Consider the following 13,776-nt stretch of genomic DNA (forward strand, 5'->3'; position numbering starts at 1 on the left):
CCATAAATTTTCAATGGGATTGAGATCAGGGCTTTGTGATGGCCACTCCAAAACATTGACTTTGTTATCTTTAAGCCACTTTGTAACCAGTTTGGCAGTATGCTTAGGGTCATTGTCCATTTGGAAAACCCATTTGCGCCCAAGCTTTAACTTCCTGGTTGATGTCTTGAGATGTTGCTTCAGCATTTCCACATAATGTTCTTTCCTCATGATGCCATCTATTTTGTGAAGTGCACCAGTCCCTCCTGCAGCAAAACAACCCCACTACATGATGCTGCCACCCCCATGTTTCACAGTTGGGATGGTGTTGTCAGGCTTGCAAGCTTCCCCCTTTTTTCTTCAAATGTAACGATGGTCATTATGGCCAAAAAGTTCAATTTTAGTTTCGTCAGACCACAGAACATGTCTCCAAAAATTAAGGTCTTTGTCCCTGTGTGCATTTGCAACCTGTAATCTGGCTTTTTTATGTTTCTTTTGGAGTAATGGCTTCTTCCTGGGAGAGTGGCCTTTCAGCCCATGCTGGTACAGGACTCTTTTGACTGGTGATAATGACACACTCTTACCAGCTTCAACCAGCATCTTCACAAGGTCTTTTGCTTTTGTTCTTGGGTTGAGATGCACTTTTCGGACCAAAGCACGTTCATCTCTGGGACACAGAACCCGTCTCCTTCCTGAGTGGTATGATGGCTGGACATTCCCATGGTGTTTATACTTGCGTATATTTGTTTGAACAGATGAATGTGGCACCTTCAGGCATCTGGAAATTGCACCCAAGGATGAACCAGACTTGTGCAAGTTCACAGTTCTCTTCTTGATATCTTGGCTGATTTCTTTTGATTTTCCCATGATGTTACAAAAAGAAGCAGTGTGTTTCAGATGTGCCTTAAAATACATCCACAGGTGTGCCTCTAATTAACTCAAATGTTGTCAATAAACCTATCAGAGGCTTCCAAAGACATGACATCATCATCTGGGCTTTCCCAGATTGTTTAAAGGCATGGTAATCTTAGTGTATGTAAACTTCTGACTTTGAACAAAGTAATAAAAATTGTCTTAAAAAAATCATTTTCTCATTATTCTGGCATTTAGCAAATAGAAATAATTTTGGTAATCCTAATTGACCAAAAGCAGGAAAAGTTTAATCTGATTTAAAGTTAGACGGTGAGAAAAAAAAAGTTTATGTGCCTTTTTATATAGTGTATGTAAACTTCTGGTTTCAACTGTATATCCCCAATCAGATGTTGGATACACATGGCAATTACTCCTATTCTTCAAATGTGATTATGATTTACTGTGGGTCCACATGGGATGGTATCATCTCTCCAGATGCCGGCTCCTGCTGGGCCCCCTCAGGGATCATTCTCACACTCACACTTCCACCATCTGTTGTGCTTGGGTTCACACGAAATTTCCTGTTGATGGGTCGAACTGCCCTGTAGAACTGCCTTTTGAAGGTCTCACTGAGTATAATATAAAGAAATGGGTTGATGCAGCTGTTAGCATAGCCCATGCTTATAGCTATATTATAGGCATAGGAGAAGGCAAGGCTTGGCTTCTGCACTCCAAGATGGACCAGCTGAAGGATGTAGTAAGGGGCCCAGCAGATGAAAAAAGCCAGGCAGATGGCCACCGCCATCCGCGTCACCTTCCTGGTTCGCACTCTCAAACTCCGAGGAGGCAGGGGTGCCACGCTGGTGGACATGTGCTGCAGGATCTTGAAGAACACCAGGCAAATGATGGCCAAAGGTATCGCAAACGCCAAGAAGAACTGGTAGAGTGTAAACCAGTACGTGTCAGTGACTGGGTCAGGCAGAAGGAGAGCACAGGCAACCATGCCATCAGGGAGAGTCATCAGGCCGGCGTACATCCACACAGGGATAATGGTGAGTAAAGACAGACCCCACACTAGGCCGATCACCAGCACTGCCACAAAAGGTGTGCGGATGTAGTTGAAACGGATGGGATGAACCGTAGCTAGGTAACGATCAAGTGTCATGGCAGTCAGGATGTAAGTGCTGACAATCTGACTGTTGGAGTCAAGCGCAGTGATGACTGTACACATAGCTGCTCCAAAGTGCCAGGTACCGTCACCCAGCAGCTGGTGGATGAGGAATGGCATCCCAAGGAGAAACAAGAGATCAACAAGTGATAAATTCAAAATAAATATATCTGGGACAGTTTGTTTGGCACGGCACTTGGTCTTCTTCATGATGGTGTAGATGACGATACAGTTCCCCATGATACCCAGAAAGCAGATGATGCCAGAGATGACATGAAGGATGGAGCTGCAGTGAAGTGTCCCATCTACAACTGAAGACAAGAAGAACAAATATTCAGTGATTGCTGACTGCATTGTACAATACATGGTGTGTGTTCATGCTAAAAGTGAAATGATTTAGGCAGTTTTGGACCCTTTTGGGATGCCCAAGCACCTAAAATTGAATCATAGGACCCCTGAAATATTTGGAAATTTGATATCCCAATTTGAATTTTGAGCTACTGATGGAATTAATAATTAATTCAACATATTTTAGGATTTATTACAAACTTTTGACAGTTTTGGTGTATAGATCATGTTAATAAAACACAAATTCCAAAAAAGTTGGGTCGCTGTGTACAATGTAAAAAAACAGAATGTTATTATTTGCAAATCTGATAAACCCATATTTCATTCACAATAGAGCATAAACAACATATCAGATGCCAAAATGGAGACATTTTCACATTTTGATTTCCCTCAATTAATAAAGTATCTATTTTACCATTTCTCAAAAGATTTGGCTCATAGCTAAAAACATATTGTAAAAGTAGGTACGAGCAACAAAAGGCTGGAAAAGTAAGAGGTACTGATAAAATAAAAATCATCTCTGGAGGAGCATTTTGAAACTAACTAAGTTAATTGGGGACTGGTCACATGACTGGGTATAAAGGGAGCATTTTTAGAAATAGGCAGAGGTTTACCAATCTACATAAAACTGCATCTAAAAATTGGAAGGCAATTTCAGAAAAAAAAAAATCCATATCATAAAATTATCAAGACTTTGAATATCCCACCACCTACAGTACATAATATCATTTAAAGAATTAGTGAGTCTGCAGAGATCTCTGAGTGCAAGAGACAAGGCCAAAGGTCAGTATTGGATACTTGTGATCTTTTCGGACCTCAGGCAGCACTACATTAAAAAAAAAGTATGATTCTGTGCTGCATGTACTCAGGAATTCTTTCAGAAATAATTGTCAACACAGTTGGCCTTGCCATCCAAAAATGCAAATTAATGCTGTATCTTGTAAAGAAGAAGCTATATGTGAATACGATCCAGAAACACCACCATCTTCTCTGGGCCACAGCTCATTTAAAACGGACTGAGGCAAAATGGAAAACTGTTCTGTGGTCAGATGAATGAGAATTTGACATTCTTTTTGGAAACCAATGTGTCCAATAAACTAAAGATAGGTGGGACTAATCAGCTGCTATCAGTGCAGTTCCAAAGCCTGCATCTCTGATGGTAGGAGATTGCATTAGTGCATATGGCATTGGCAGCTTACATATCTAGAAAGGCACTATTAATGCAGAAAAGTATACAGAAGTTATAGAACAAAATGCTTCCATATAGACATCCTTTTCAGGAAAGGCCATGCATATTTCAACAAGACAATGTGAGACCAAATACTGCATCCATCACAACAGCATGGCCTCACAATAGAAGAGTCTGGGTGCTGAACTGGCCTGCAGTTCATGAGGTGAACAGAAAAACATCTCACACACTGCAGGGCTTCAAAATTTGCCAATATACTGTACTTAATTGTTAGCATTATTGGTGAGATTTTAACTTTTAAAATTCTGCACACACAAGTCAACAAACACATGACAGTGTATATCAAGACTGCATTAATAAAAACAAATGTACATAGCTCTTTTAAAGATACGCAAATACCAATCTATATCAGAGGGAAAACAATAGTATGATGTAACAAACATCAGGCAGAAAGCCATCATAAAATACATTACCAAACTAAAGAGGCATGTCTGATTCCTGTAGGTGCTATTCAGACGTCATGTGACAGGAAGTAAATACTGGTGCTGTACAATGACGGCAATGGAGAACCTTTGGCCAACATAAAACCAAAAATCAGGCAAAGACGACCTAGGACCGTTGAGCAACAAAAAAAAAAAAAAAAAAAAATGAGGCTACTTACCTCTTCCAAAACTCCAGCAACTGCTCTCCTCACTTCCTGCTGTTTTACAGACTGTTGTAACATTTATTGAGATGTGCTGCTGCCATTATTTTCAAAATGAGCTAATATTTTTTAAGAAATGGTTAAATGTCTCAGATTTAACATTTGATAAGTTGCTTCAGGTCTATTGTGAATGAAATATGAGATTTGCTATTAATTGCACTTATTCTTTTCATTTAACAACATTTTTATTTTGGAATTAGGGTTGTACATGTCACTATTGTCATTTTATGACATCATTTTTTAATGAAATTAGAGGATAAGGAGGAGTACTAAATACATTCAAGGACCTACAGCCACCTTGTCCATTTCTGGAGAGCTGATCATCTCCAAAAGTCTGATCCTAAATGCTCTATATGCATGTAATTTAGAAATGACTAGAACAGCAAAAAAGGAACAGATTGGAGTTGTGGGTGTTACATAGGTGGGTCTCTTATCAAATTCTACTCTGATTTCTTCCATCTAGCTTTAAGGCTGTGTCCACTTTAAGTGTTATTGATCTCTCTGTCTCTCTCCTTCTCTCTATCTATCTATCTGTCTATCTATCTGTGCATGCACCTTTGCTTATGAGAGGGAGTTGTGTGCCTGTGAGGGTTTAACTGCTCTAGTAGCACACATGATGGCTGGAGGGTCTAAAAACAATCCAGAAGACATTGATTTACGAATGGGTTGGGGAAGCAACACGTTAAACTGTCGTCTTTGACAAATGATTATGTACATCTATAACTGAGAAGAAATCTATAAATATTTGAACAGTGGCACTGTAATCTGTTCAGCATATAGAGTGAATTAATCAAACTGCAAGCAGAGAAATGTGTATTTTATGCTTTTTAAAACGACAAAAATAATTTGGAGGGTTTAAATGATACACATGCATTATATCTTCAGGCTGTATTCATGACCATTATGAGCAGGGTGAGACTGCAATACATTACGATCCTCTGTTTACTCAACCTACCTGTTGGTGTGGTCAGATTAGAATCCACAAGAGAAAAATTAGAGAGGTTAAAAAAATCCATCTAGAAAATCAACAGTAAAACAAAGTTTTTAAGTATTAACAAGCGCCCGATTCCCAAGGGAAGCGTTCCAAAAAAAGTCAGCAACGAAAACCCTTTTTAATCCCTAAGTAATATCCAACTTGCAGTTGTTTAATCCTTGTGTTTTATTCCAAGAACAGAAAACCGCACTCTTCTCGCCCGCTGGAGATAGAAACAAAGCTTTCCTTGGTGAGCGGAGGAGTCAGATAGAGCATCTTCAACCTGACTCCGTCAGGTTCTCTGCGGAGTTGCGGCTGCGTTGCAGGTGTCAGCCAGCATGCTGAAGTTGGTGGTTAACGCTCAGTGTCCTTGAAGAGAGCGAGCGTATGCGTAAAAGCGCGCGCTTGGGAACGTATGATAAAAATGTATCTATTTGCAATGTTTTCTCAAGCCAAGGATGTGGAAAGAGATCACCGCACCCAACGACTTAACGAAAGTCGAAGGAAGAGAGAAAATATACTGACACTCAGAGAGAAGAGTGTGGTAAATAAATGTAAACAACTCATACTCAGTGTCGCGGGATTTCTTTTGGCAAAAAATTTGCCATAAAGTGTTTGTTCTCCCAAAGCTGCAGCTTTCTCGTTTTTTGTTTAAGATCAGAAGATAATGAGCAACATATTTTTCCACTTGGCTTAAAAAGAATCCACGACTCCTTCGGGTATTACTGTAAGGTTTGTATCCCCTTTACCGTCCATATCAGCTGATTCGTTTTCAGTTTCATTTTGAACCACAAGATGGCTCTGCTGCGCGACATTTGGAGTTCTGACACGTCTCCTCCTGGAAAACTGGATACAACTTGAGGTCAAATTAGGTTTGGAGGTAAAAAAAAATAAAAAAATTGGCAATAAGAAGCTCAAGGCTTTTATGCACGAATAGGCATGCAGTGATTTTAGAAACACGTTATAAGGTGATAAAGTCTTCTTTTCTGAGCTGCTAGTCTGAAAGTGTGAATCGGATGAAAATGAAGCAAATGAGTTTATTTTGTGTCTCTGTCCAGCTTGCGTTCATTTTGTGTGCTGTGCAAAATTAGATATGGCTACATGTTTTGAACTCCCTGAAATACAATTAGAGAACAAATGTGTGTGCACTGATTTTTAAATTACTCATGAGCCAGGATCACTGATAGAAGAAAGACTGTCGTTGGGTTTGTGTGTGTCCTCTTTGTATGAACAGTTTGAAAGGATATATTTCAGTATTATCATGTTTCAAGCTCCTATAAGAAATTTTTGCATGGTTATAAAACAGGCTGGGATTAAAAATGATGTCTGAAAGGAGCCAAGATAAACAACTACAGGACTGATTGTTTCCGTGCCGTTATCTTCAAGACCAAAACGTCTTCTAGGGGCTGTATGACAGGCAAAGGGTTTGTGCACTGCAAGCTGTAATACTCAATTCTGCTCTGTTTTTTTGCTCAGATTAGATATCAGACTTTTTGCTTTTTTAAATAGACCTTGTATCAGATTCCTCCATTCACATAAGTATCATAAGAACAAATGTACTTGATTTTACTCCATTTCAAATATTTGCAACCCTTATTTAAAACAAGTAAATAAAATAAGCATTAATTAATCCTAATTTAAGAGGGGATTCAATGAAAAACTTAATATTTAGTTGCAAACCCTTTGCTTGCATGAACTGCATCAAGCCTGTGACCCACTAACATCACCAAACTTTTACATTCTTCTTTTGTGAGGCTTTTCCAGGCTTTCACTTCAGCTTCTTTCAGTTGTTTGTTTTGGAGAGTTATTCCCTTCAGTCTCCTCTGTAGCGATTATAATGCATGCTCTATAGGGTTTCAGTCTGGAGACTGACTTGGCCAGTCTGAACCCTTCCTCTTCTTGTCCCTGATGAACTCCTTTGCTGTTTTTCCAGTGTGTTTTGGGTCATTATCTTGCTGCATGATAAAGGATCTCCTAACCAGTTTGCTTGCATCTTTCCTTAAATTGGCAGACAAAATGTTTTTGTAGACTTCTGACTTCATTTCGGCTGCCATCATGTGTTACATCATCAATGAAGATTAATGAGCCTGTCCTAGATAAAGCCATGCAAGCCAAAGCCATGACATTACCTCCACTGTGTTTCACAGATTAGCTTGTATGTCTGGGATCATGAGGAGATCCTTTCTTTCTCCAAACTTCAGTCTTTCCATCACTTTGGTAAAGGTTAGTCTTTGTCCCATCAGTCCATAAAACTTTGTCCCTGAATATTTGGGGCTCTTCTCTGTACTTTTTGGCAAATTCCAGCCTGGCCTTCCTGATCTTGGGCCAACCATTCCAATACCTTTGGAGGAGACTGTACTATGCCCATACCATAACAGTGTCTCCAACATGTTTGATGGATGATGTGGTATGTTCTGGATCATGAGCTGCGCCTTTCCTTGTTTTACCTGCACATGATTGTACAGCCTCTGTGTTTCTATTCATGAAGGCGTCTCCTGGTTAGAGACTTTGAAAATGATACACAGACCTACTTCAGAGTACTCTTGACTTGTCTAGATGTTTAAGGGTGTTTTTCTACCAAGAAAACATTTCTGCAATCATCCACTTTAGTTGTCTTCTGTGATCATCCAGGTCTTTTGATATTACTGAGCCTAACAGGTGATTCTTTCTTTTTGTACTATGATAAACCTAGCATATGGCTGACTACAATTATCTGGGATGCCTGTTGAAATGCCTGACTGAATTGTGTATGCTGGCAGAGTGATTTGTTTTGTGGTGTGTAATTGTGCTGTCCCTAATGTCTGTGGGTTGAGAACTGAAGGACCCTTAATGTGTTAAACATAAAGCCCTTTCAGCAGGAAACAGCTAACCTGGCACGCCAGATCAACTGAATATAGACTATGTCACACTCATCTGGGAATGCACCCGTAGAAAGCCTTGGGAAGGACAGTACTTTTTCAGAAAATCTTCATGTGATTGGAGGAATGTTCTGTCTGTCACATTCATGAAGGGCAATCAGAGTGACAAATGATGTAGTGTGCGTGCACTATTCTTGTGCAGGCCACTGTGCCTTAAATCGTGATTGCCAAGGCCGCTCAGAAGATGTGGAAAAACAACATTTTTGCCAAGACAAGCTTTCGGTGTGACTCTGCACTTGTTTTAAAAAGAAATGTAGGCCAGTTCTGATAAAACTGACGCTTTCCAACAGGTACACCTGAGCTAATGGTTACCGCTGCAGCAGCCCCTGGATACACCGGCAAACCCCATCACAATGATCGCATATTTTATTTATTTATTTATGATTGCACAATAAAAGAATTACAATTGATATAACAGCTTTCACAAGGAAAGGACGTGAGGATTTGTGCAGGTGAGGTTAGGAAACCTGAGAGGGCTTTTAATTATACCTCACCATGTAGAGTTTTCATCATCACTTGCCAATGCTGATAAGCATAGACATTAAAAAGAAAAGAAAAATCGCATACCTGTGCCGAAACAGAGCAATGTGGAATTCATATTGATAGTTCCAGTCAAACAGCTACAAAAAGCTAATTTAACACTTAAAATAATCGCTGGACCTTTTCTCTGCCTCATTTGTATTAAACAATGAGGGAACCAGGCTAAAAAACTGCTCATTTAATTTTTCAAATTCTTTTGAGCTCCTGACAGTGGCGATACTAAGGTAAAATCCTTTATGGGGATTAACAGAAGCAAAATGATACAAATTGTTCTTTCCAAATTCTCACAGACTTGATTATAATGAGCTGTTACTTTTGAGAACATGCCGCCTCTTAATTTTCCTGTTCTGTTTCCTGAGCTTCAACAGGCTGAGTGCAGGCAGTGGTGGCACATCACGGTCCTTCTGCCTCAGAAATTATTCCTTAAAAAGACACAAAGTACTTATTATCCAGATGCAGTAATCACAGGTTTCCTCCACATCTTCTTTGGAGTCTATGTTTCCTGATTTTTTTTTTTAAAACATCTGCTGTATTGCTCTAAGATCCCCAATTTCGCATTGTCAGTGCTTGTGTTTTTTCAATCAGAAAACATTTGTTGTCTGAGCTCACAGAAATCTTTCCGGAAAGACTTACTTGAGGTATGGCAGAGGAGACCATTTCTGAGATATAAAAGTGTTATTCACAAATATCTGTAGGCTTTCACTCATGCTGCCTGAAACTGTGGCACTCAGTGTGGAATTCACAGTAAATTGCCCTCTTAGTTCTTTCATCTTCTTCATTCATTCGCCTCTCGCAAGTTTCCTTTGCAGTAGAGAGCACTATTGGATTTTATCCTTCATTACATGTAATTAAGTTTGCTGCAGACCACTTCACATCACTCTAGCTCCATCTATCTATCAGACCAGCAGTGGCACACTCACTCTGAGGTCGTTCCTAGTTTGAATCCTGTAGGATGGGACATTTCTTTTGTTTTTTTTAAAGATTTATTTTTGGGCCTTTTCATGCCTTTATTTGATAGAGAAAGGACAGTGGATAGACTTGGAGGGGAGAGACATGCGGTGGTAGGCCACAGGCCGGATTCGAACCCGGGCCACCCGCGTACAGGGGTAGCACCTTAAACCACTCGACCATCTGCACTCCCAGTGTGGGACATTTCTGTGTGGAGTCTGCATGCTCTCCCTGTGCATGCCTGGTTTCTCTCTGGCTATGCTTGCTTCCTCCTACAGTCCAAAGACATGCTTGTTGGGTTTACCGGTGACTCTAAATTGAGTGTAAGTGTGGCGTGAGCATGCCATCGCTGTTTTTCTCTTCATGACAGGATGGATGTGTTGGGATTTTGATGCAAAATTTTGGTTAAGCAAATCAACAACACATGAGCAGACAACAGTGCAACAAATAGAGCTTTCAGTGAAAGCACATGAAAAGCTTCCTACAGCTAGTTCTGCCTAGATCAGAGCATCTTACTTGTGATCATGGTGTGTGATGAGAGTGTGATATCCAACCTATCCAGAAGTAAGCAGAGGTCAGTCCATTAATGTTCCTTCCACACTTCCAGCAAGTTGAAAGTCTTGTAGTGATTCAACTTTAGGGCAAAAGAAGGGCTTATATCGCCCTTCTGAGGAAGAAGAAGAGTTGTTTGTCCTTCTTTGGATACCAGGGGGCTTTCTGCAGCAGTCCTGTCCAGATAGCGTCAAAGAAAGAAGTCTTGTACTTGACCAGATGTTTGCTGACTGCACTAAAATGTAAGCTAAAGCTTAAGCACATAGCATACAGTGGAGGGCAGCTGGTCTGCTGCTTGAATGGTGGTAGAATTACCTGTGGGCCTGTGGGTCTCCTCCCAGCAGCTGGAGAGTGACGTGCTGCAGGTTTACTCGTTCTTTGTTTGGACTTTCCCTCCAAAACTACAAAAACTCAGGCCTCAAAACTGCAATGTAGGCCAAATTATTGTTCATGAAGTCCACCACATGGATGGATGGCCTTGTCAATGAAGGAGAGACACTTGAACAAAAGCTTCTGCCTGCATTACATGAGACATTTGTTCTAACATCAGCTACATCAGCCAGCACCCTAGCCCTGCCAATGCTTAAATGTCCTGCACCCTCTTACTGCTTTACTTAAATATTGTAGTACCATAGCACCTTCATTGCACACAGAAAAACGTACATAACGTCATTACTTTATCCAAGTTACTTACTGCATTTTAGTATTTTATGTCGAAAATGTAAGGCTGTATTACCAGTGTGCTGATTATCACCTTGCCTGTCAGCTATCCTGTGGTAGTGTTTAAAGACATTTTTAAAGAGAAAAACTGAATGTACTTGCTGAATGTCGTTCTGCTTTTGCTAGTCAAAACACTGAAACAGAGTTACTTTGTCAAGTTCAAAAGAAGCCAAGACCCCTCATATTGAAGTTTAAAGTCAATTGAAAACAGCACGGTACAATTTGGGAACATGCTAGTAGCAACCCTACACAGTTAGGTAATGGGCCCATTTTAGAGTTACCTTGAAAGCAACCTGCTCTTCCAGTTTCTTTATCAAGTACGGAGTACATGTGGAGTATATAAACCACATCCCACTTCAAGGACAATGACACTGACTGTAGTCAGTGAGTCCTTGCTCACACAATTGTGAATGGCCTTGGTACTCCATAACTATAACTTGGTTTGTTAACTCCTTTTGTTCAGATGGGAGACAATTCTATTGATATAAAAAAGATGAGCAACAGGTGTTTTTATTCAAACTGTAACCAAATTAACTTTCTTTTAAAACAGGCATTGGTCAATTGTCGTCCTTTTCTATCATTCAATGAGCGGCTGTTATTTCAACACAAAAGAGCATGAGTGAAAATGGTTACAGAAAGAAGCAGCCTTTCGTCTGCAGCTCAATGTCACCCAGCTCACTGTGGCAGCTACATTTTGGTTTGAATATTCCCTGCCACATTTTGACTGATCTGTAGCTTGTTGAACAATTAAGTTTAGTGCTTTACCATTTCACAAATACACTGACAAAGTAAAAGCAATTTAAAGGCTTCTTTACATAAAGCCAACAGTGGGAAATAATTGTTTTATCAAATCTAAGGATGATAATTTGTCATTTTGCCAGTTTACTGTTTACCAAAGCTACAAAGATAGCCCTTTGAAACAGCATTTGCATTACTCAGTGTTTCACTTGCTTAAAATGAAAGCTCAAAGTTCAGTTCACGCAGAGAAAATTTAAATTTTATTTTTCAAAGCTCATAATATAACATTTTGAACAAAGTTCAGCCAATTAGCTTGTTAAATTTAATTTCCTTTTATTTGATGCACAAAGATGATCCTTTTTATAAAATGAGTACTTTCTTGCATCATTCACTTACAAGTTTCTCTTAAATTGAAACCTTTAAAGTTTATTGGGTCAGATGTCATGGTAATACAGAATTAGAATAGTTAGTTATAGTAATACAGCTCCAAAGATATAGGAGAAAAAATGTCTTAATTATTGATTATTTATTGAACTTTTCATGTTATATTGATTTTCTTCCCTTGATCTTTTTTTGACATACTGTGTTTTTACTGGATGTACATTGTTACTTTACTCTTGCTTTAACTTACCACATTTTTACCAAGCCATGTCATGCCTTACCTTTGTCTTGCTTTTATTTCCCCTGTTCATTTATCTTGTTCTTAATTAGGGTCACCCCCTTTTTAGATTTAAGCACTATGGTGACTTTACCATGTTTTATCCAGCCCTGTGATATTGACTGTGTGTGGAGGAAGGCTATCTAATAATCTAATCTAATCCACAAGTTAAATTAGAAATGTGAGCTGTGCTTAAATAGGCCAGTGGAGGCAGTGCATGTTTGAGTCTGTGAGCATGCGTTTCCAAAGGTGCATTGTACTGATAACAAATATGCACAGATAGGGGATTTTTAACATTAAAGTGGTCTGAGCTACAGAGTTTATTTTGTCTCCCTGATGAATCTAGTTTCAGGTTGGCTGCTTCGCAGCAGCGGATTAGTTTCTCCTTATCTTGGAGCTATTTAGAAAAACGGGCTAATTTGTTTTGGCTTGAATTTTGTCGTTCTTTTATTTCTCCTGTCCCATGCAAGTGTTTGGGATATTAGTCAACCTCCAGAGAAAACTTTAATTTAGCTGAAGTCCAGCATTTTTTTTTGTTTGTTTGTTTTTTTTTTTGTTTTTTTTTTGTTTGTTTCTTTTGTTGTCAAAAATCAGCACAACCACATGCAGTCCTTGGGTGGATTATTATGTTGATCACAATAATAAAGTAAAACGAAAAGACGAAAAGTAAGTATAGCAACTAACTGATATGTACATTACTCAGAAAATTTGGAAGGAAGTTTGAAGGATGAAAATTAACAAAAAAATTAATACTGTTAAAATCTGCTGTGTTAAACAATGTACATATTATGAAATACTGGGGTTCCAGTTCATTTGTTTGAAACAGTAGGTTTTTAAATGATCAGAGGGTCTGACAGGTGAGACAGCTGATGCCACTTCAGGATGTCGGACTGAAGGAGTCTTCTGATGCTCATGACGGTTCCTTGTGTCTCAGCTTCTTGCAGTAAGATAGTGAAAGAGAGATACAAGGAAAATACACAAGACAAAAAAATCAAGGAAGGAGGGGTTAATCTGCCAGAGAGAAATTATTAAATCCGCAGCACTAGTTTGAAGTAGTCTCAGCCATCAAATCCACTGTACAGATGTTCAGAGAACCCTTCATTTAAAGCACTAAAGTTCTTTGAACATATAGACAGATTCTTATCTTAGTCATACAAAAATAAACCCTGTGTTTATTGAATTATGCACAGTGTTAAACAGCTGATTATGAATGTTGTTACAACCCTATTTCATAAAAGTTGGGACATATTATAAAATGTAAATAAAACCGAATTTGCTGACTTTTAAGGCAATGGATATTTACTTAAAATAGCACAAAGACGACAAGTGTTAGAACTGGGAAATGCCATTATTTGTGGAAAAACATATGCCCTATTAGGAATATTATACAAACATGTTTCTTGATGTAAAATAGCTGAGAATATGAATCTGACGAAACATCTGCATGTAGAGGACAAAGCAGGAAACTGTGACTGAATATCAAAGACAAT

At 39.1% G+C, this 13,776-nt stretch overlaps 1 protein-coding gene across 1 annotated transcript; it reads right to left on the reverse strand.

Moving 5' to 3' along the window:
* Nucleotides 1-1,288: 1,288 nt before the first annotated feature.
* mchr1a (melanin-concentrating hormone receptor 1a) lies at nt 1,289-5,255 on the reverse strand. Its single transcript, XM_041786329.1, has 2 exons — nt 5,195-5,255; nt 1,289-2,310 (listed from the first exon to the last, which is right to left on the reverse strand). Exons 1-2 carry the CDS (start codon nt 5,253-5,255, stop codon nt 1,289-1,291), a joined length of 1,083 nt encoding a protein of 360 aa, XP_041642263.1.
* Between the last annotated feature and the right edge of the window lie 8,521 nt (nt 5,256-13,776).

This window comes from Cheilinus undulatus, linkage group 4, assembly GCF_018320785.1.
Source record: "Cheilinus undulatus linkage group 4, ASM1832078v1, whole genome shotgun sequence".
Taxonomy (NCBI): domain Eukaryota; kingdom Metazoa; phylum Chordata; class Actinopteri; order Labriformes; family Labridae; genus Cheilinus; species Cheilinus undulatus.